The 23,048-nt window shown below is 44.1% G+C and overlaps 2 protein-coding genes across 8 annotated transcripts in view; both read left to right on the top strand.

Moving 5' to 3' along the window:
- The window catches only part of IKBKE (inhibitor of nuclear factor kappa B kinase subunit epsilon), a 251,761-nt gene that overhangs the window by 152,476 nt on the left and 76,237 nt on the right, over positions 1-23,048 (top strand). The window lies entirely within an intron of this gene.
- Positions 1-23,048, top strand: part of SRGAP2 (SLIT-ROBO Rho GTPase activating protein 2) — a 224,934-nt gene that overhangs the window by 156,312 nt on the left and 45,574 nt on the right. For 4 of the 7 annotated variants that reach the window (XM_084865846.1, XM_084865844.1, XM_084865849.1 and 1 more), the window contains exons 5-10: positions 1,656-1,718; positions 7,396-7,611; positions 8,202-8,330; positions 15,842-16,063; positions 19,603-19,704; positions 20,720-20,917. In XM_084865846.1, the coding sequence (XP_084721972.1) occupies positions 1,656-1,718; positions 7,396-7,611; positions 8,202-8,330; positions 15,842-16,063; positions 19,603-19,704; positions 20,720-20,917 (930 nt within the window). Of the gene's footprint in view, positions 1-1,655; positions 1,719-7,395; positions 7,612-8,201; positions 8,331-15,838; positions 16,064-19,602; positions 19,705-20,719; positions 20,918-23,048 lie in introns of all 7 variants that reach the window. The other 3 variants (XM_084865845.1, XM_084865843.1, XM_084865847.1) reach the window with 1 other exon arrangement.

The following is a 23,048-nucleotide window of genomic DNA, read 5'->3' as shown; positions in this document are numbered from 1 at the left end:
ACTCGTGTTATATTCCATAATTAACTCCATACTAGAAAAGTGGCAAAGTATAAAAAAACGCAAATGGCTGATAAACATTTTTTTTTTTTTAAGTTCAGGCTCACTAGAATACAAATTACAGCAGGATACCACATCAAATGGTCAAGACAAGTGAAATAGCATTCTTATGTTTCTAATGGTATTTTAAATTGGTACAGTTTTTTTCAAGGGCAATTTAATGGTATAAATAAATAAATAGTCTTTGACTCAGCAGTGCTACTTCTTGGAGAAAATAATGAAAGGTGTGTGCATAGATTATGTGCAAAGTAATTTAATGCAGCATCTTTTATCATAAAAATTTATAAACAATGTAAATGCCCAAGATTAGGAGCTACATCAGTATGGTCTATTGTAATGTTATAGGATAATAATAATATGTAAGGAATTGTTCACAACATGTTTAAGTGTATAAATGATAGTGTTTTATAATATAATCCTGATCTCACAAAAATTATAGATTAGAAAAATAAGTAACAGTCTAAAGTAATGATTTCTTAGTGGTAGAAATTAAGTTACTTTTTCTTTTTTGAGGTTTTCTACTGTTTTATTTATTACAATAAACATTTCTTTTGTAGTCAAAAGTAATATTCTTAAAGTCCTACATCTTGAAAAAAGACAAAATCTTAAGTGATTATATGTCTGACATGCAAGACCTCTTTCTTTATTTGCTTGGGAGCTGAGCTGTGCCAAGGTGTGTTATTCCTTCTGGTAGAAGGGTATTGTTAATATCTGATTTTTAATAGAAAGGAACTAGAAGGAGCTGGTAGAAGATAAAACAATTGCTCCCCTTCTCAGTGACCCAGTGATTCCAATCAGTTTTATCCCCTGCTCTCTTGGGCTTGGTATAAAACACCAGTATAGAAGGTGTGGCTCTTCCTTTCTGTTTCCTCATTCTTCTCTATTTCTACTATTCTCTCTGTGTAGTTAGATGCCAGTTCTGGGTGGCAGCAGCAAAAAAACCTGAGAGCCACCACTACTTGGGATAACCCAGTTGGCAACCCCTTAACATATATTAACAGAATCAAGTAACAGTTCAGCCAGTCTCACAATCAGTCTTTATTGAGGTACCACTGCCCTGAAAGTTTAAGATAGAGATAGAGCAAGTAAGAGGTCTAACTCAAAATAAAATAAAATAAAGAGATCTGTCTCCTTCCTCTTTAAAGGATTCTGTTTAGTTAGGTACTTTGAAGTCCTTGGTTATATACTTCTTCCCATTTCATCCTATTTTACATCTTACTTTCCTCCACAATTCTCAGGAATGCTTGGCTACAAGTCTCCGAGAAAATTTGTTCCACTTAACAACAGTTGCTAGGTAGGATGTGGCTTTCAGACCTGTTCTTTGGGGACCAATTGAAAAACCAAAGGCTACAACCCATGTTCCCTTCACTCGATTGCCTTTGCTAGGCTATAGAAGGGGCACGTTTCATTTTATTAAAACTCTTTGAGTAATCTGACCATAATTGGATCTGATCGGAGTGGTTATCTGATTTACTGGATTAAATAATGGACCTTAATTGAGTCTGCGTTATTTGTAGAGCCAATGCTGCTCTTGCCTTTGTTGCCCCCTCCTTCTTCCTTCTGTTTCCCAATTGACCTTCATTCCTCTTTTCTTGCAGAGTAAAGAAGTCGGCCAGCAGCTCCAAGATGATTTGATGAAGGTCCTGAATGAGCTCTACTCGGTAAATCAGACGGGTTGCCTGGCTCTTTAACAGGCAGAGGGAGCAGCATTTGGCAGCCGTGGCCACAGTTGCATCAGCAACAGAACTGAGCTGAAGTTCAAGACAGTGCACGGTCCCCATTGGGGGTGCCTCCACCCATCTCATCTCTTTTGTCACACTCTTCTTTTCAAACCTGAATGAGCCAGAAACACTTTTTCTCAGCTGTACCAGCTAACTCTGGCTTCGTTTGGGGGATAATTACTAGAGAACAAACAGCCAAGGCTTAGATCACCAGCACAACTGACCCCATCTGCAGCAAACCAGAGACCTCACACCTAAAGGCAAAGCAACACAGCCTGCTTTGCACTAGTAGTATGTGTGTGTTGGAAAGGATTTATGGTTCAAGGGTTTGCATCATTTCTGGGGTGATCTACCTGTTGGAGACTAGAGTGAGTGCTCTAGAGGGAAGCATAGTCCTAAATGCCCATAATATGAGAGACCAGTCCAGGCAGAGAGAGCTCTGGGGCTGTATAAAGGCCAAACCTCAGTAAAGAGGCAGGCTCCAGGGTTGGAGGAAAAAGCACAATCTGTCCTGAAGTGACTGGCGCTTGAGACACATGATGCCTGTGGCTGATGCGTGTTTCTTCATGCGCTGGGAGGTGGTGGTGGTTGTTTTTCCCCAGCCATGTTTCATTAATTATAATTAAAACAAACATGCACACCAAAGAAATTCCTGATGCCGTACAGGGAATATTTCAATTGTGTAGCTAAGGCCTTCCAGGGCCTCTCCTCTAGCTGAGCTGTGCCAGGCCTTTGTGTCATTCTCCAGGGTTACCCCATCCTGTTTTGGAGGTGAAACTGCTTTCCTGTGTTTACTTGCTTAATTGCTATATTTCTCTCTCTCTCTCTCTCTCTCTCTCTTTGTCTGTCTGTCTCTCTCTCTTCCTTTCTTTTTTTCTATATTCACAGGAAGACAGTCATGGTGACATGGATCACAGTCATTTGGGATCCGAGAATTCCATGTTCTTGATCCCAAAGTCTAGGTGTGGCCCTATTGTCATGGCAACGCTTAAGCAAGTAAACAGGGGAGTCATCAGACTTGCCTCCAGTGACGCTCAGTGTGTTTGGAATTTCTGCTCTGATGCTTTGGCTCTGAAGCCAAGTAGATAGAGAGTACCCTTTGGTTTAGCTCCAGGGTTTTCATTTCTCTCAAATGAAGTTAAGGCCTGTTAGAAATAGAAGTGTGTTGGCTTGAACCATTTTCAGACTGGATGAGTTTCCTGAACCCCCTTGTCTTTATAATGCTTTACTTCTGCTCTTTATTTTTAGAGCATCTTCTAGGCACCAAGGAGAGCTATTATTACTCCTCTCTCCTGCAAAGAATTCACTAAGATAGAAAATGACACATGTAATCATTCTATGAATCCTTCTCTTTTCCTATAAATATCTTGGGCCTTTGCAGTTCACTGTTTCTGGGGAGGAGTAGGTTGGATCACCAGCAAACCCGAGGCTAAATCAAATCCAGCGTGCCACCTTTGAGGTGCAACAGAGAAAGAACAGTGTCTGGGGTTCTGTTAGTGTTACTCAGAGCCCTAGATCTAGCATGCTAAGATTTTTAAAAAATAATAAGTCACAGGGTATACTTTATATTGGAGTGAGGAAGGAAACCCTGACCCTTGCTGTTCTGGTCTGAGGTGGCCAAGCTGGCAACCTCAGAGAACTGTGGTCTCAGGCACTTCATGCTGGCCACTGCATGGCCACAGACAACAGAGCATACGAACTTCCCACTGGTGCACAAACAGAACTGGCTGAGCATGGTATCCTCCGCCATCAGGTGAATTGATATACACTCATAATCTATCCGGAACCAAATAGAATTTTATATTTTTTGTTGTAGGCAATAGGAAGAGAAAAAAGGGAGGACACTGGGATGTTCCAGAGATGGCAGTGATTCTCTGGTACAATGATTCTCAAGGAGGGTGACTTTTCCCCCTCCAAGGGGACATTTGACAATCCTGCAGACAGTTTTGGTTGTCCCTCTGGAATGGAGGTGTGTTCGAGATTAGATGTGACTAAAATCCTATAAAGCACAGGACAGCCTCCCACAACAAAGAATTGTCTGCCCTAAAATATCAATAGTACCAAGACTGAAACACCCTGGTCTAGTGACTAGAACCTCCTGAATTAGGCGATCCAGATTCTACCCAGTCTACCATTAGCTATATGATCTTGGGGGATGCTCTGTGACCCAGGTCTCCACATGCCGTGTACTTGAATGCTATAGTGAAGGGTCAGATGAGTTTGCAGATTCTGAAGGCAATTAGAAAGTTCAGAGGATGGAATCATGAGTTGTTTCTTGTGGGTGAGATAAGCATAGGATTGATATGAATAAAGCACCATGGCATTAGGGTGGCAACTATCCTAATTTGTCTAGGACTGAAGGGCTTCCTGGGACATGAGACTGAACCCTTAGAAACCAGGCCCATTGGTCACCTAAATGCACAGTGAGTTCATCAAGTAGTAACCTGGGACCATTGTAGGCTAGATTTGGGAAGCTACTTGATGAGTCTCTCTCTCTCTCTCTCTCTCTCTCTCTCTCTCTCTCTCTCTCTCTCTCTCTCCCCTTAAGAAGGAAACACGGATCTTCGGAAAGGCATGGGAGGATCTCTTGTTTCAGTGAATCTGTAGACAGCTTGTGTGCATGGGATAAAGGAAATCAAGGTTATAAGGAACCCATCCAAGTTAGTGCTTTTCTTGCCTTGCATCTTCCTCTAATAGCCGGCCATAAGTACTTCTTTTTGGGAGACTGTTACCCAAGGGTTGATAATTTAAGTACTTCTGAGTCTTGGTGATCCAAGAGGAAGGGTCCAGGTGTTTCCAAATAAAGATGCCTTTGGTAGAGAGGCCCGGACTCCATAAGTGGCCAGCTGCCCCTCCATACCTTCCTCTTTCCTGCCTGAAGGGCCTTTGATTTCCCTGGCTTGGCTTCTGTGCCAGGAACTGCTTCCCACAGCTGCTACTCAGAGAGCAATCCCAGTGAGCATTCTCCTGCAGGCACTCTCCCCTCCCCGCCCCCATAATGAACAAGCTGGCTAGTTTGTAGGCCCTGGCATACATAAGTGGTTTTCATTTTCTGGCTGATGATCCAGGAATGCCTTTGAAGTCAGAGCACACTGCTTCCCATCCCAAAGAACTCTGGAACTCTCTGCCTCAGTTTACTCAAAGGCTGTATCTGGAAAGGCCAGGCAAGCTCTCCCAAGGAAGGAGTATGTGTGGGGACACTAAAGCCAATGGATAGGCTGAGTAGAAAGAGTCAAGGAAGCCCTAGAATTGAGAAAGAAAGAAGAGGTGTTGGGACATGGTGGGTATTGGTCATCAGAGGATGATGATTCTAAGTCCTCCTGCTGCTTGTAGTCCCCTTGATTTGGTGCAACAGCTGGTCTGCTAGGAGCCAGGACTGGTATTTAGCACCTGATAGCTCCCCAACTCTGCTTGATTGTGTCTCCAACTCTAGGCACTAGGTATGGAAAGACATGTAAGCGATGCCCCTGAACTCAAGGCACTTAGTTTTAATAGAAGAGACAAAAAATAGAGTAGGAAGTAAAATACATGTCTGCACAGAGGAGGGACATGAAGTCAGGCTACCTGGAGAGATTCTTAAATTGAATCTTAATTGCTAAGAGCTCTTTTATTGTTCCCTTTTTGTTGCATCTTGTTCTTCTTTCATGGTGCAATGTTTTTTCATTTCTCATTGATCTCTCTAGGGATGTTATTAATGATTTGTTTTTTGTAGTTTTTTCCCCGTATGCTTTTTTCCTCTACATTGGTTGTTTTGGTCTTTCATATTAGATATTTTCACTAAATGTCTGAAAATTTTTGATTGCCTGCTTATATTTTACTTTTTATTTATTGATTTTAGAGAGAGAGGAAGGGGGAGAAAGAGAGAGAGGAAGGGGAAGAAAGAGAGAGGAAAGGGGAGAAAGAGAGGATTTGTCAACCTCAGCTCTATGGGCATTTTGGGCCAGTAATTCTTTGTTGTGGGGAGCTGTCCTGTATATAGGGTGTTTAGTAGCATCCCTGGCTTCTACCTACTTGATGCCAGTAGCAAGCTCCAAGTTGTGACAATAAAAAGTGTCTCCAGACAGAACCAAATACCCCCTGCGGACCAAATTAGTCTGCGTGTGAGGCCACTGATCTTTCTCAAGTCTATAAATGAAACAAGTTTCCCTTTTCAAGCCTCTCTTGACTGAACTTAACCTTTCCTTCCAATAAATCCAGCTCTGGTCCCACGCAGAGGAGACACTGCTGCTTAGTGACTAAGACTGTGGACTTAATGGCCTGACAACCTGGGTTTAAATCCTGACTCTGCCATTCACTGGTTGTGTGACCTTGGATGTGAGAGCTAATCTCTTTACAGCTCAGTTTTCTCATCTCTAAAAGTGGAAATAAGGACATGTCTTTCACAGAGTTGTTGAGAGGACTAAATGAAGTGATGTACATAAAGCTCCTGACACACAGCATGTGCTAAGGGGTAGAAATTAAACACAAGTCCCAAGCTTCCTGGCCGCTTAGTTGAGAAAAGGCATTGGACTCCCAGACAGTTGCTTTGATGGAAAATTGGAAAATTGTATTCCTCTCCTTTGATACTACTTCCTTCCTGTGGCAACTCCAGTTTCACTTGATGTGGATTTTATTCCTTCTCAGGCTCTTCCCTGATTTATTGTGCAGGTTTACAGGCTTCATCGGATTTTTGTCTAGGTCACAGGATCGTTTCAGGGATGAAATGAGAAAATGTGCGTGTAGCATTTGGCACCAAGTCAGGAATATACTAAGTGCTCAGGAAATGATAGCTGCCACTGCTATTGCTGCCGCTTTTCTAATTCCTGTGAGAGAGGGTGTTTGATTTGTGGAAAGCAGACCAGCCCTGGCTGGTGTTTCTCAGTGGTTAGAGCATTGGCCCCCACACCCAAGGGTTGCAGGTTCAATGCCAGTGAAGGGCATGTACCTGGGTTGCAGGTTCAATCCTGCCCTTAGTTGCGGGAGTAGGAGGGTAGGCAGGAGGTAATAGCTCTGTGTATGTCTCTCACATCAGTGTTTCTCTCCCTGCTCTCCACTCCCTTCTACTCTCTCTAAAACTCAGTGGGAAAAATATCCTCAGATGAGGATTAACCAAAAAAAAAAAAAAAGCAGACAAGACAGATCCCCAGGATACCAGGCCAGGAGCCTTTCTTTCTCCCCCATTTTATATCTGAAATGTCCAAAAAGTATAGGTTACTCCATAGGCTGTGCTACCCTCTTCAGGGTTTCTACCCAGGCTTTGTTCTGGGGTCTGAGTGATGGTGTTGTTTCCTATCTACTTGGCCTTGTGAGATGACTAAGGGATAGAAATTACTTGGCCACTATAAAAGAGTAATGAGGACAAACAATAAACACAAATAAATAATACATGGTGGAAGACAAGAAGTCATTTTAATAATAAGGCATGTTGTCTCAGTTCAAATCCTGCTTTCCTGTGCTTTAGAGTGGTCTTTAATAAATAATATTAAAATCCACTCCAAACACCTAAGAATTTTTCCCTTGGGGCCATGAAGACATTGCTTCGTGAGAGAGAGGTCCGGCTAGGCCTGCTAGTCTGTAAGGCAGAGAATTGACCCTATTGGTTTGACCTCTGGGATGGGGTATGGGGGGTGTCTTGCAGGTCATGAAGACATATCACATGTACAATGCCGACAGCATCAGTGCTCAGAGCAAGCTAAAGGAGGCAGAGAAGCAGGAGGAAAAGCAGATTGGCAAATCGGTAAAGCAGGAGGACCGGCAGACCCCACGCTCCCCTGACTCCTCGTCCAACATCCGCATTGAGGAGAAGCACGTCCGGAGGAGCTCAGTGAAGAAGATTGAGAAGATGAAAGAGAAGGTGCGTGTGCTCCGGCAGTGCTAGGGGCTAGGGAGGCACATTCTGGAAGTCAGGACTAATCTGAATCTCCAAGTAGGCACAGAGCGGAACAAGGAAGCTCTAGGTTCTTTTAGTGCCTAATGACCCAAAGTTTGTCCTTGATGTCTGCCCAGAAGGATCTGGGATCTGGGAGGACCTGGGCATGTGGGCTCCTGGTTTTTCCCCTGTAGCAGATAAACAAGACATACAGTCACCTTTCCCAAGCCTGGAAGGGGACCGTAGACCTAGGGTTTGGCTTCAGGTGTCAGCTGCTCAGCAGTGGATATAGTGACACCTCCTTCAAGGTAGCTGTGCGAGGATGGAGAATGGTATTTGCGGATAGAATCTAAGTGGGACATGCATCTAAAGTAGGGAGCCTCATTAACCTTTCCTGGATTGATCTACATTGTGCCCTTGAATCTCATTAAACAGAATTAGAACCCAATTTAAGGAAGATGCGCATAGGGAGTAGCAGCACAATTGTGGTTCTTGAATGTACTGTACATTCGTCTTTTAGAGAACAGACTCCTCTTTTTAAAAAAAGTAAAATTGAGCTTTCGTTCCCTTTTCAGCGCCAAGCCAAGTACACGGAGAATAAGCTGAAGGCCATTAAAGCCCGGAATGAGTACTTACTGGCTTTGGAGGCAACCAATGCGTCTGTTTTCAAGTACTACATCCACGACCTGTCTGACCTTATTGATGTAAGTGCTGAAAGCTGGGGCTCCAGGGTGCCTCTTTCCTGGTTTCGGAGATCTGGGCAGGCGTCCCCGGTTCTATTGCTCAGGCATCTCAGAGATTTTGAGAACAACCATAAAGAAAGTAGCTATGATCCATCCGGGGCTTGCCATGCACCCGGTACCAGGTGAAGCACTTTACACTATCTCCCCTTCAGTTCTCATCAGTATCCTTGGAGCAAGATTATCTCCGTTGTTACAGGTTAAATCCACAGAGTTCAGATGACTCACCCAGACTTGGCTAATAAGTGGCAGAGGCAAAATGTGTACCTAGGTCTGATCACTAACCCAGCGTTTTTCAACCCCTGTTCCGCGGCACACTAGTGTGCCGCGAGATGTTGCCTGGTGTGCCGTAGGTGCAGACAAGACAAGAATTTTATAATTTTTCACTATTTTGTTTACTTAATATTTCATAATAAAGTAATTATAAAATACTTTCTTTGTGTTTATTTGATTCCTATTCAAGAGAATTACTTTATATATAGTCAATATAGGCACAGAGTTAAATTTTTTAACATTTTCTAATGGTGGTGTGCCTCGTGATTTTTTTCATGAAACAAGTGTGCCTTTGCCCAAAAAAGGTTGAAAAACACTGCACTAACCCATGCTCTTAAACACTATGCATTTCTGTCTCCCTTGAATCAGCAACTTGCACGTAGAAGTGAGTGGCAAGAGCAAAAGCATTAGAATGCCATACCTTACGTTTATAACTTAATGCTTCTCAGTCTTATCTCATTTGATTGTCATATGGAATCAGCTTTTACTATCTTCAGTTTGGCAGGCGAGAATTCTAGCCCCGAACCGCCCATGCACCCACCTATCTTCATTTTGTAGATAAGGAATGGAGGGGTTAAGAGGTTTACCTACCCAAGGTTCGCTGTGAATTTAGGTCCTGGTAGGAAGGTATTCAGACGTCCCTGACATCTGGCTCGTACCTCTTGCTATGTGGCACCAAGACATTGAGAAGAAGCTGGATAGTAGGCACATGTGTTTTGCATGGGGCAGGCAGCAGGGTCAAGTTTTTTGACTTTGGCCTTATGGGTCAGCCTTGTTCTCCTGCTGCTTTCCCTCAAACCTTGTTGTGGGTGAGCCTTGCAATTCCTTCTACCTGCAGACTCCAGTCGGACCCAATTCCTAAACCAGTCCTGACAGAAGCTGCTTCAGTGTACTGTACACCGTTTCTCACTTCTCCCTCCAGGCATTAGAGGGCGGGGCCTGGACCTAGCTGACTTAGCATCAGCAGCCCAGTCTCCAGGGCTTCAGGCAGGTCCTAGCCAGTCTCCTTCCTGAGGCCTGAGGTTTGCCTCTTGCTGGCAGCGGGTAGCAGCTGGGCTTGCAAGCCTCTGGCCAGACCTCTCATACTTGCCTGCCTTGGTTTCTCCACAGACAAACCTGCCACACTTTACAATATCATGTGAGGTTCTGGTCTAAGATTTGCCTAACTTGCTGGATTCTTTGGAGCTATTTTAGAACTAAGCTTTCTCTCCCCATCCCATTCTGGCAAACTGAAGAATTAGAGTAGGTCATTGGTACTTAAACCTGATGGCACGTCAGAGTTGCTAGGGGAACTTTTCTAAAACACGATTCCTGTCTTTTGACCCAGGGATTTTTCAGCCCCTTCATGCCCTGGGTGCCTTTGTCCTCCTGGGTAAGTGGAGCTCTGGTCGCTGTTCAGGTGCCTCTTTGTTCTCCCTGCTTGTTGATGCCAATCGGAACACTGTCCTTCAATGGAGGTCAGAGCCCTAAACAGGATCCTTTCTCCTCCTCAGGGGAACAGCTCCTTGCTGGGAGAGAGGCCTGTTCTCAGCATAAGGATGAGAATCACTTCTTTCTTATGCTCACTGTCTGCTGCTTATCTCACACCTGGCCAGTCAGACTGCTCGTCCACCACCCCTCTTCTCCCGTTCTGTCCTTTTCTTTTACCCCAGGGCAGCTTTGTCAGTCACAACCATGGCAATCCATGACCCTCCAGGAGATGTTAGTAGGTGTTTTATTTTTTAAAATACATATTTTGATTATTTTACAGAGAAGGATAGAGAGTTAGAAATATCGATGAGAGAGAAACATCGATCAGCTGCCTCCTACACACTCCCCACGGGGTATGTGCCCACAACCAAGGTACATGCCCTTGACTGGAATCGAACCTGGGACTCTTGAGTCTGCAGGCCCACACTGAGCCAAATTGGTTAGGCAGTAGGTGTTTTAACATCAACCTAAGGAGCAAGTTATTTTGTACTTTAGACTCCTCATTAAATACATATTTTAAGAGCTTGTCTTCACAGAATGCCACAAGAAACATCATGGGAAAGAAGCCTGCCAGCCTCCTTAGTACTCAGCTAGGGCATGGGTCTGGGTTACTGTGAGCTAGTCCAGGGTGCTAGCATGCCAGGCCACACAGGTACTATGGTTGCTCTTGTTTTATTTTGTTTGATGTTGGTTTGGTTTGTTTTTTTCTTGAGGTGGGGACAGATTAATTACTCTTTAAGAAAGGCCGATAACATTTTTCTGCTTTATAAATGTTTGGTGAATGTTTATTTGAGATGAGGCTTTGTGCTCAGCAGTAGGCATACAAAGGGGAATAAAATAGTTTTTGTTTTAGAGGTATTCTTAGACATAGAAATAGATAGTGTCTATGCAGTGGGCTCACTGCCACACTAGAGGACAGTATTTTTCAAACCTTAGGTCACCATCCATTAGGGAGTCATACAATCACTTTCATGAGTCGACTTACTTATTTATTTGTTTGTTTGTTCATTTATTTAATGATTAAATTAGACTGGAATAGAATAAGAAAGAAAATATCAAGGTATGTTGCAGTAGTAAAGTTATGTTTTATTTGGTGAAACTGTTATGTTAGATAAGTATATATGCTTGCACACCCATGAATGTGTGTTTGTGTGTGAGATGATATAAGATATTTCTCACTGTGAGCTAGAGATCAAAAAAAGTTTGAGTTGCTGCGCTAAGAACAGAGGAAGATCTCTTAGTCTTCTAAGTTTGTGAGGGCAGGAGCCAAGTCTTCTCTTTACCTTAATACTCACATACATAGTACATACATGCAGAGCTTAATACTTAGCTGAGTGCATAGTTTATTCATTGAAGGAAGAAAGGAATAGAAGGAGAAAGAAGATGATGATTTCCTAGCCAAGATTTTTTTCCTTTCTGTGCCTTTTAATAATGTTTTGAGATACAATGTACATACAATAACATCTTCAGTGTTATAGTTTCAAGACAAATTCATATACTCTTGTAACCCAATCTCTATCAAGATATAGAATATTTCCATCACCTTAGAAAGTTCCTCTTTTCCCAGTCAATTCCTCCTCCCCGCGGCCACCACTGCTCTGAGTTCTTTCACCATAAATTAGTTTGACCTATTTTAGACTTCACAAAATGGGGTGGTAGAGTAGATGCTTTTTTATAGCTGGCTTCTTTTGCCCAGCATGAGGTTTTTGAGCACCATCTACGTTACTGCATGTGTCAGTACTTCCTATTTCTCGCTGCTCTTTGCAATAAAAATGGCCAAAAGGCTGCTTTGGCAATGAACCTGCAGGAGTGAGTGGGGAGCCTGGGTCCGATGGCATCCTGATCTAGGCAATATCCAGAACTCGCTTTAAGATATGGGATGTGTCTCATTCCAGTCTGTGCCCTCTGTGTGATGCCTCCTTCCTACCGGGTTGAAACTCAGTGTGTGCTGCAGACAGTAGGGATGAGAAAAGTTCTTCTTGTTGATGTCAGTACATTGGCACAAGGACTAGCCCTTGCCTTCTTTTTATAATTTAGTAGAAAATTTAAACTCAGACTGTAGTCATCCATGTGAGGCATCTGACACACAGCAGAAAAACTCAACTTAGGCCAAAAGGACATTTATTCTGAGCTGATTTGATGGAGTCTAAGAACTATAGGCTCGTTGAAATGTGATGTTCCTCCCCCATACTCCTGTGGCTCTGTCACCCCAGGAGCAGATGGATGAATGAAGAACAGCCCATTGTTCTCTTGCATAGCTGGAGTGTTGCGCATGCTATGTTCATCGGTGGAGAATCTGTGGCATCGTGTACACCCAAGTCAAACATGAGGGAACCCAGCTTTCTGGACAGGAAAGTTTATGAAGGGCAGTTATTTTTCTCTTCTGTGTGAGCTTGAAGTGGGTGTTGTTATACCCACTTTTTTTCCTAGGCCTTCTCTAGAGTCTCAGGGTGAGGGTTTCAACTGGTAAAGGGTTAATGAGCTGTCAACTCAGGTCATCACACATCTGGATGGGCTATCATTAAATTTTTATAAATAAAAAATTGATTTCCCCTGGGAAAGTTTCATCAAACATTTATATAACCCAGAAATGGCCAAGGGAGCCCAGCTTGGTACAGAATCCATCAGAAACCATGGAGAGCATGTTTTGTTCCCACTGTGAGCAAAATGATGTCTGCTTTGAATCACTGGGATTCCCCTAGTACTCGTGAAATACAGAGTGGGGCAAAGGTAGATTTTCAGTTGTTCGTATGGAAAAGAATACATGAACTGTGTTTCGTATACTCAGAATTGTAAACCTACTTTTGCTTCACTCTGTATTCAAATCTCATTACCTCACCTTGCCAGAAATTGCTTCTTTGCTAATAATGCCTCTGTTTCCAGCTGTCCCCTTGCAGATTTGTGGATAGCAAGGCTCTGGAAAACCTATTTTGCACCTCCCTGGTTAGCTGAAAGGGTATGTTGTGAGTCAGACCCCCGACTCACTGGCACACAGAAGCTATCAAACACTTATATAATAGAGGTAGTCGACCATCCCAAGCAAGTGCCCTGCCCTCCATGGGCCATGTAGGGTGAACAGCACAAAAGGCTTCAGTGGCTCCATCTACCGCTTGACTTACATTCATATGCAGCCTAACTGGGTGATTTTCTGAGAGCTTGGGATCTTGGCTTCAGTCAATCCACTGATGTTTATTAAATGCCTACCAGGAGCAAGGCCTAATGGTGAGGGATTGAAAAATGAAGTAAGACACTGGCCAAGCCCTCTTTGAATCTTGCCTTCTGGTGGGGGTGATACGAAATGGCAAGTCACAGAGTGAGGAAGTGTATTCTGTGTCACATGAGGGCTGCTGATGAGTGTGGTTTTGAGGGGAGGCCAAGGTCAGTACATGCCAGGGTTGCATGGCTGTCTGGCTTTCCAGAGGCTGGGAATTTCATTTGGATCTCAAAGATTGGGTCCAATTGCAATGGGTGAGAGGAGTGGGAAACATTTCAAGAAGAGAAAATGCTAGGAGCTGAAGCATAGATGTAGTGAATTTGGGGATATTGATGACTGGTGTTTAAATGTCTGCATAGTGTCATATATGTGTGTGTGTGTGTGTGTGTGTGTGTGTGTGTGTGTGTGTATTGCCTGTTATTGGCCTCACAACAACCTATAAGACTGCTGTTTTCCCTGATTGAGGTTTAGAGAGCTTAAGTAGCTTGCTCATAGTCATATAGCTGAATTGAGGTCTATGGTTTTTCCAACATGTTACCCTAAACAGAGAATGTGTCATTGGATTAGAGCAGAGGGGTTTGAAGAAAAAGCTAGAGGGGGGTGATGTTAGATGGTCAGACTAAAGAGATTACAACTTGTTTTGGCTATTGATCTTACTCAAGTTGTTTAACTCCACTTTGTAAATAGAGGCATTTTAAAATTTTCCAACTGAGGAAGGTGGTCTTGAATTTAAGGGGTAAAATAGAGCTATTCTAGGCTCTTCAGCAGCAGAGGGAAGCAGGTAGCACTGGTGTAAAATGATAAGTGTCTGAATTAGGATAGAGGTGGTGAGAATGGAGAGAAAAGGAGGCTAGTAAAACCTTGTAATGTTTATGAAGGGCACCCTGCCTCCCCCTACATTCTCTTCTGCACTAAAAACCTTCACCCCCGCCCTCACTCCCAAACCATACACTTGCTCAGCCCTGTGGGTAGTGTCGCTTTTGTTCATTAGCCTTACAGACCTAAGGAGGGCTTGCAGGTGGAGGGCAGCCCGGCTAGAGTAGCAGGTCTCCCAGAGGAGGAAGGCTTCTGCACGTGCAGCCTCCCAATCAGCCGCCTTTGTCTAGTTTCCATTTGCTCTTCCCTCTCAGCTGATTTAATGTCTTTCCGTCTCTAGTTGAGCTGTAACTGCTGTTCTTCCACTGCAGCCAAGCACCTGCCAGAGCCTGTTGGCACTGGACCCAGCGCCCAGCCTGACAGGCACTCTGGTGCTGAGCTTCTTGTCAGATGCTGGGAGGAGGAGGCAGATCACATGCTTTTTCTTCCCCAGTAGCGGCTGCTCCCGGTGTGATAGTGATGAAGGGGATGAAGGGGCAAGGCTGGGAACGAGTTGATTTGATGCCCGCTTGTGAAATGCAATGGCAGTCAGGCAGATGGTCTTACTCTGTTCGTGATTCTCTTCCGACGTGTCTTCTTGGGTTTTGGATCTCAAAGATGCTTACAAAATATGGGGGATAATGGACAATCAAGCAGTTGGGATTGCTGGGTCCCTTGGGAAAGATGGGGAAGAATGTCATAGAGTTACAGAATGCTGTTGCTGAAGAGGGACTTAGGGATTGTATTTTGTCACATGTTTTCAGACTTTTTCTCTAGTAGGAGAGTTCTTTCTTCAAACCAGACCTTACAAAGAATGCCAATTTATTCAATAGAACAAAGAGCAGAGTTGGTTTGGTTGAAGCAGGTATAGGAGGTTCCAAGTCCTACTAGTTGGGCTGCCCTTTTACTGCTTCTCAAGGGCAGCCTGAGAAGGTTCTGGCACAGAACCACAGAGCTCCGGTCTACAGCTTGAAAACCACTGACCTGGCAAACTGTTCATTTTACAGTTGAGGAAACAGGTCTGGGGATGGGAGTGGCTTTTCCAAGGTTACTGGCTTACTATCCAGTACTTCTTTAATGCTGTTGTCTCAGTCATGCCTTTTTTATTTTGCTTTAGAAAATCCGATTATTTTAACATGAATTTTCCCACTAAGACTTATATTTAGAAATTTTTGGCCTGGTAAAAATTTTTGGCCTATTTCTATAGGGCAGGAATGTTAGTGCTGAAATCTTTGTCTGCAGCGTAAGGCCTATTCTAGAATGTTGGGAGTTGTTGGGGGTGATCACCAACAGAGTCAGGCCCCCAGTCCTCCTACCTCGAGCTCTGAGTTTGTGTAATTAACTGTTCTTGCAACACTTCTGACTTCTGGACTCTGAGTGTGGAAACGGCCTGGCTTGGTTGGTATGTACTGACTTAACCACAGTAACCCTCAGGGAGTGGTAGGCTATATTTTTGTTATTGAATTTTGTTATAATGGTATCCCCAGAGAAATCTGAAAATAGGAGAGGATTCCCTTTAACTCTTAACTCTTCTCATGTTTACTGAATAGCACTGTACAAGTGCATGATTTGATCATTTTATTTTGTCCAAATGACTTCTCTTTCTTCTGAGCACCTCAAAGTCCTCTAAGGGTCTGCTCATGTTCTCTCCTCTCCGCAGCAGTGTTGTGACTTAGGCTACCACGCTAGCCTGAACCGGGCGCTGCGCACCTTCCTCTCGGCTGAGTTGAACCTGGAGCAGTCGAAGCACGAGGGTCTGGATGCCATCGAGAATGCCGTCGAAAACCTGGATGCCACCAGTGACAAGCAGCGCCTCATGGAGATGTACAACAATGTCTTCTGCCCACCTATGAAGTTTGAGTTCCAGCCCCACATGGGGGACATGGTGAGGCTCTCCTCCCCTCACTTATTTGAATCTAGATTCACAACACCAAGCCACATTATTGTGGGCAGAGTAAGGCCTGGCCTTCCCATCAGGTGAGGGAGGCACACTCCACTCATTCAGCAAACAGCTCCTGAGTGCCTACTGTCCACTAAGCTTGACCGTAGAGGTTGGGAATTAGAGCCTTCGGGGGCTTATAGGAGTTGAGAGAGAATTAGAAATATGCGGAGGGTTGGGCACCCAAAGAGATGAGAAGGAGCAGAGGAGTGGAAAGCAGCAGGTGTGTTCTGAAAACTGCTGCCAGTTTGGTAATGGTGAAAGGAAGAGGGAGAGGGGAGTCCAAGTAGTGAGGTTGGAAGAAGTGAGAGCTGAGATGGGCCAATACCAATGGCTTTGTGGGGAGGGAAGGCTAAGAGAGGAATAATGTGCTCTTTTGTCATCTGGCAGAGTTCTGAAGGACCTTATTCTCCTAGGGTTAGAAGAAGATTGCAATAAAAGAGGTCGTTTTACTTGGGTATTGGACAAAAAAAGCATGAGCACCTACAGAGAGGACAGGAGCTGTGATGTCATCCAGGAGGCTGTGCTGGTTGCCCAGGCAGGGAAACTGTGCTGGACCCTGTTCTGGACTTTTTACCTTCAGTGACTAAAACAAGGAGGGCTTGAAGAGAAGCTTCTTGGCTTCAATCACTGTGGATGTTTCGGTTCCAGTTCTGGTGTTGTGCCCACAAATGAGTAAATCTTATCCCTGTGGGTAGGAGCCACCATTTCATCTGCTCAAATAAAAAGGAGGATGGATAGGCTTACATAATAAAAACTCAGGATGGAACCATCAGGCATGGCTCGATTGAGGAGTGGGAATTTCATGCAGACCTGGCTTTTCTCTGCTGCATGTCCTGTGTCGGTCCTTTTCTCGGGCTCTTATCTTGTGGGGGCAAGATGACTACTCCTGCCTTATCTTTTTCTAGGTTGAAATCCAGTGAAAAGGGTATCTGCTTACCTCCTAGAAACTCTCACAGTCCCACGTGTCTTCTTGGTTCTGATTGGGTGACTTGCCTATCTCTGAGTCACTCAGTGTGTCTAGGTATTTGCAGTCAGCTGATTGGCTTATGCCCAGATCACATGCTCCATCCCCTTATTGAGGAGAGCCTCCATCCAAAGTACATGGCGTGAGCTGTGGAACGGGAGTTTCCCTGGAGGGCAGTCGGGCCAAAGTTACCAGACAGAGCAGGGTGCTGGGTGACCAAGAAACCACAGTGTCCCCTCAGCAAGGGATTGGTGCTCCTGCTAGAATTAGCATCCAGGCCTCTGTAGTAAGCCCTGCTCCATAATGACAGCTGTTGCAGTGTAACCAGAGGATCTGCTGTCATCAATAGGCCACTATAGAGAGTGGTTATTTCATTCTTAAAGACAAAAATGTGGAGATGATTTCTTTTCTCTCCTTTTTTGGAAAAACCATTTACAGTCTGTTTCCATTGCTGTGGCTCGAGAAATGCCAGCGTCTGAACAGATGGGGAAGTGAGATGGCAGCATGTGCAATTAGAGCAGGGGAAGGAGTGTCACCAAACCCCAGGAAGCCCTATTCCTCACCTGCCCTCACTTCTCGCCTCCCAAGCCCCTTCTCCAGCTGCCACTGAGACTGCTTCCCAAGAATCAGTGGAACTTGGGGACTAGCTGAGTGGTGCGATACATTTTCTGGTGTTGACTGGTCCTTCTGAGCCAAACCGCTTGTCTCCATAAAGGGGGGAATCTAAATGCTGGGTGCTCGGGCCCCCTTCTAGCCCGGCCACAGCACAGCTGGAATGCATTACCTTGCACCCCGGTAGAGGACCACTGCCAAAGCATGCATCAGCAGCCCTGCTGCTTCTTAAAGGAACAGGCTTGGAGGTGGTTTTCTCTCTTTGACTCCTCCCTTCTAGGTCTGGGTTACTTTAAAAATTTACTCTTCTGCCTAGGCCTTTGCTTTATGTGATGTAGCTGGTCAGCGACTGAGTCAGACAGGGCCAGGGCGAGTGCTAGATCTAGAAAAGGTTCCGCATTCCAGTCTAGCCTTTAAATGAGTGGGAAATAGAAAGAGGAGAGGGCGGATCTTTCTTGGTCCCTACAGCCAGCCTATCCCCATCAGTGTGGGTCTGTAGACTATAGAGGCAACAAAGGGGAGCTGCCTGGAAGTCTCTGAACTAGGGCCAAAGTTCGGGTGGCATTGTGTCGGGAAGCTCTGAAATTGGCCAAGGCCCCACATTGACTGGTATTCTGGGGCACTCCGCTCATGAATTGATGCCAAGCACTCTCAGATGTATGAGGAGGAGGTGCTTGGCTCTACTTTTGGTGCCCCTGGGGGTTGGTGGGGCTTTGGATGCCTGACCGGTGACATCAGGCAGCCAGAGAGTTTTACTCTTGGCGCTAAGTTGGCCAGAAAGCTGGCCACTGAGCTTTCTTCATTGTGTCTGCTTATGCGAGAGCCAGGGTGAAGTCAGCTCTCTTCAGATCTGAGAGCTGGCTCAGCCGGCCCCTCAGCTGGGGGAAGAGGTCAAGTTAGTTGGGAGCTTAAAAGCCAATGAAGGAAAAGGTCAAGTCCCAGCCCACTTCATTTGAAGAGAGGTTTTGTCTTTTCAAGCAAGAGAATGGTCTGTAGGCATGTGGATGTGCCCACTCATTGCTGGGGAAGAAAGGGCAGTTCTCTCCAGATGTGTCTCTAGATGAGGGGCTAAGGGACACATGGCGGCAAGGTAACAGGAGCTGCCTCCATATGGCTCATTCCTCCCAGTCCAATGGCCTGTTCCTAATCCGTCATCCTGAGGACTGTGGGTGACCTCACGTTCATGCCATGGCCATGCCATCATCAGGAGACGTTGGCTTGCTGGTGATGATCCTTGGGGGAAGGGCGAACTTCTCTCCCACACTTATGGTGAAGACTTGAGGTCTCTGAAAATGCCAGCTTCCACCAGAAGCTTCCACCAGATTTCATGCCCTCTGGGGCCCTCTACCATTGCCTGTGGACTTGTTCCTGGCTTTACACTTTCTCTAATTGAGTCAGAGCTCTCATGCCTGGCACAGATTTATAAACACACGCTGACTGCCAACAGCAGCAAGTTAGCCTCCTGACCCACTTCTCTCCTGCTTTCACTCTGGTGTACAGAGCGGGGTGAAGGAGGAGCCAGAGAGGTGGCCACTTGGACCTCTGGCAGGAAATCCTCCCTGTGCCAAAGCATTGTGTGTCTGCAGCTGGGGCTGCCCAAGGGCACCTTCTGTGGCCTAACTCTGGCTTCCAGGAGCCACAGACCCTGCGTAGATCCGCCTGTGCCAACCTAAAGATGGGCTCAAAGAGAGGCCTGGTCCTCCCAAAGGGTCCCACTCCTCATTCTCCTTTTGTTCTTTTTGGTCCTAGAAGAGAACCACACACTTTGGCTTTGGATTTTGGGTTAACATAGAAACTGTGAGCCTTACAGCTTGAATATGTGTAGTTTTATTAGCAGGAATGGGACTCCAGAACCGCCGAAAGTACAGTGTCCTCCTTCTGACCTGGTATCTCTTGTTTCTGGCAGGCTTCCCAGCTCTGTGCCCAGCAGCCTGTCCAGAGCGAGCTGGTACAGAGATGCCAACAACTGCAGTCTCGCTTATCCACCCTGAAGATTGAGAACGAAGAGGTGAGTTGCCTGCGTAAGAGATCAGAGCCACCTTTTGAGGTTCCCTGTTGAATTGTTGCCGCCTATCTGGGAGCAGTGGAAGGAGCACGCAGGGAATGTCCGGGCTGCTGCAAACATTTCCTAGCCAAATGTAGGCTTGGATTTTCCCCTCTGCTACATCCTGCCCTTGAACTCCAGGAAGTTGCTCTTGCATTGCCAAAGGTTGGGCTCTATTTTGAGCTTTTGCAAAATGCTTTCTTTCCCCCCCTACACATTTAATCAAAATGGCACTTGGCAGCTGAGTGAACAGTATTGTGTCTCTGAAACCACCCCGTCCTGCCTGGCTTTTCCCAGCATTTGCAAACAAACAGAGGCTTTTTGACTTTGACGCTTCAAACATCTCTGTCCTTTTAGAAAAGGGTGACTTTCTCCCGGGCCCACTGTATTTGCTTTCAACAACCAATTCAAAAGGACAGTACGAATGATTATCAGGGTTCTTTTCTTTTGAGCTGACATAACTTCTTACCTGGCCTCTTAGTAGGTCTTGCTTTTCCCAGGAAGATTAGGAAGGACTGGGCATGGGTCACTTAGTTTGAAAATGGGGAAGCAAGTGTGTTAATTTGTTGAAGGTCATGAAATAGAACCTGAGGCATTGCAGGGCCATGCTCATCACACATTTGAACTAGCTCTTTATATGTTGGGGTATGTTTGAAATTTTATTCTCTCTCTCCCTTAGCGCTTCTATTATAGCCAAGAACTAATATTAAATTTTAAAAGTAAACATTAAATAAAAGAGCTGGGAGCTGGTTCAGGTATGTAGTGTGGGGGAGGGGATGGTTTAGGTCCTCACTGGAGAGCATAGCCTTTGATACCAGGGTCCACGTGGTGTTTATCACTCACTTCAGCTCTGTCCCTGGGAGGAGGCAGAGTTGCACCTTCTGACAGCACCCTCCCTCCTTCCTCAGCCCATTTCTTTTCCCTTCTCCAAGCTTCTCCATCACCTTCCCCTCATGCATTGTTGACCCTTATTTGGCAGGTCAAAAAAACAATGGAGGCCACTCTGCAGACCATCCAGGACATTGTGACTGTCGAGGATTTTGACGTGTCTGACTGCTTCCAGTACAGCAACTCTATGGAGTCCGTCAAGTCCACAGTCTCAGAAACCTTCATGAGCAAGCCCAGCATTGCCAAGAGGAGAGCCAACCAGCAAGAGACGGAGCAGTTCTACTTCACGGTGAGGGAGCGTGCAGGCCTTTAAAGATCATCTTTAAGCGCTGCACACACAGGAGATTTGGGACTTGTACTCTTTGTCAAGTGTCTGAAAGGCAGTCTTTGAATATCCTAAGATTTAGATCTGGGCGTATTCAGAGACCATCCCTACACTTGTTGTATGTGTCTAACAGGGACCCTCAAGAGAGAGGATGCACGCAGATACACTACCAAGATTTTTTTTTTTTAACCACTTAGTTTTTGTTTGAAAGTTTATTTTTCAGTCATAGGGGCTCATGAAAGGAGGCCTACATCTCTTGGTTCTTGGGAACTACGTCCAAATATTCTGGCCGACACATCTTGGTTTTAAAGTCTGTAGCCTCTTCTAGGTGGTCTGATGACCTTCTTTTATATTTTTTGTTGATGGGAAATTTTTTTCTTCATAATTATTGCTGAAATTCAGAGGATAGGCAGCATTGTTGGTTTGCAGAGAATTCCAAAACATCGTATTTTTTGTTATTTATGTATCTCCTAATATGTTTTTAAACAGGTGGACCCAATTTTTTAAAATAGTGTTAACAGCCCTTTGGAAAGTTGCTGGCTGGTCTTTGGTGTTGCTTTTCAATAATTAAGTTATTCTGAGTTTGCCAACTAGGGTTTATTGCCTGTACTAAAATTTATTTCCTAATCTGATGACCAAAAAAGGAGAAATTAAGCTTGCAGGTGTGAGATGAAATATAGCCAGTAAATATGCATACTGATTCTACATGAGAGAAACGAACTTTTGTCAGACAAGAAACAGACTATATGCAGTAAATTGACTTTTTCCTACAACTAGAAAAATTTTGTAAATTCTTCCTTAAACACTGCTTTTTCATCATTAAGAACACTAGTGATTTACTATCTTTTTAAAAATGAAATTTGTTTTTTTACTTTATCAAGTTCAGAATTCTTAGGTGTTTTTGTTTGTTTGTTTTGTCCTAAAGAAGACTGTTGAAAGGGAGTGATTTAAAGGAGAATTATTCTTTTAAAATAACTTCTTTCTTGTTATACAAAGCAACAGATGCTTATATAAAATTTAGAAGCAAAATAAAGAAAATAAAAATCATTCATAATCCCAATACCTAGAGATACTAGTATTAGGATATATGGATACACATATCTAAGCATGCATTTATAATTTTATTATAAAAAATGGGATAGTGCTGTACATATTGTTTTGTAATCTTTTGTTTACCAAAATTATTAACATTTTTTCTAAGTCACCTAATTATAACACTTTTGAGTGAAATACTCAAATCTATACATAGAAAAAATGGATTGACATGTTGGCTCATTCATTAATTTTTGTAAAGTAGTTAGCACACTGCCTGGTTTATAGTTAGTGCTCTGTAAGCGCTGAAAATTTATTATCACCATCATCCTTATTTATTTATCAATCATTATTAAATTGTTCATTGATCATTTATTGAGAATGCTGAGGGTATACATGAGAAGGGGATGATGGGATTAAGTATATGAAAGGTTAGCTTACATTTTCACTTTATATATTTCTAAACAGGTATGTCAGATTGATTTTTGTAATTAAAGGCATATGTAAGTATATATAAATTTAAAAATGCATACATGCACACTGCACACATGTGAGAGTGGTGACCAGGAAGAACAGAGTTGGGGAAACATCACACACAAAGCGATTTTTGTGCTTGATCTTGAAGGATGCGTGAACTAGGCGGTGAATCGAGAGGAAAGAGCAGCATGTGCAAAAGCATGAAAAATGCAAAAACCTGGATTAGCTATTAAGAGAATTTCTTGACTATAATGAGGGCTGTGTTGCCGCCCCAAGCTTCGTTATCTCAGGATGTCGTTGAACACTCTAGAGGCTCTTAATAATAGGATTGTTTGGTGGGTCTGTCTGGACTGCTTAGATATAATAGTACTTAACTGACCCAATCATATTACACTAAAGAAGATTTCCTTTTTGTAATTATTAAATAAGAAATTTTGGACTTAAAAATCTGTATTTAAGGCTGTCAGATTTCCTTTTTGGCTTTAAATGAATATGTAATGTTTTTATTCAAAATTGACTTTCAGTAGGAACAGGAATGACCATCTTCAAACGGGTGACCTCTCAAATCCTGCCCGCTCTTTCCCCT

This window comes from Pipistrellus hanaki, assembly GCF_964339955.1.
Source record: "Pipistrellus hanaki genome assembly, chromosome: 18".
Taxonomy (NCBI): domain Eukaryota; kingdom Metazoa; phylum Chordata; class Mammalia; order Chiroptera; family Vespertilionidae; genus Pipistrellus; species Pipistrellus hanaki.
Note: the sequence above shows the minus strand (reverse complement) of the source record. Positions and strands in the feature narration are given on the sequence as shown.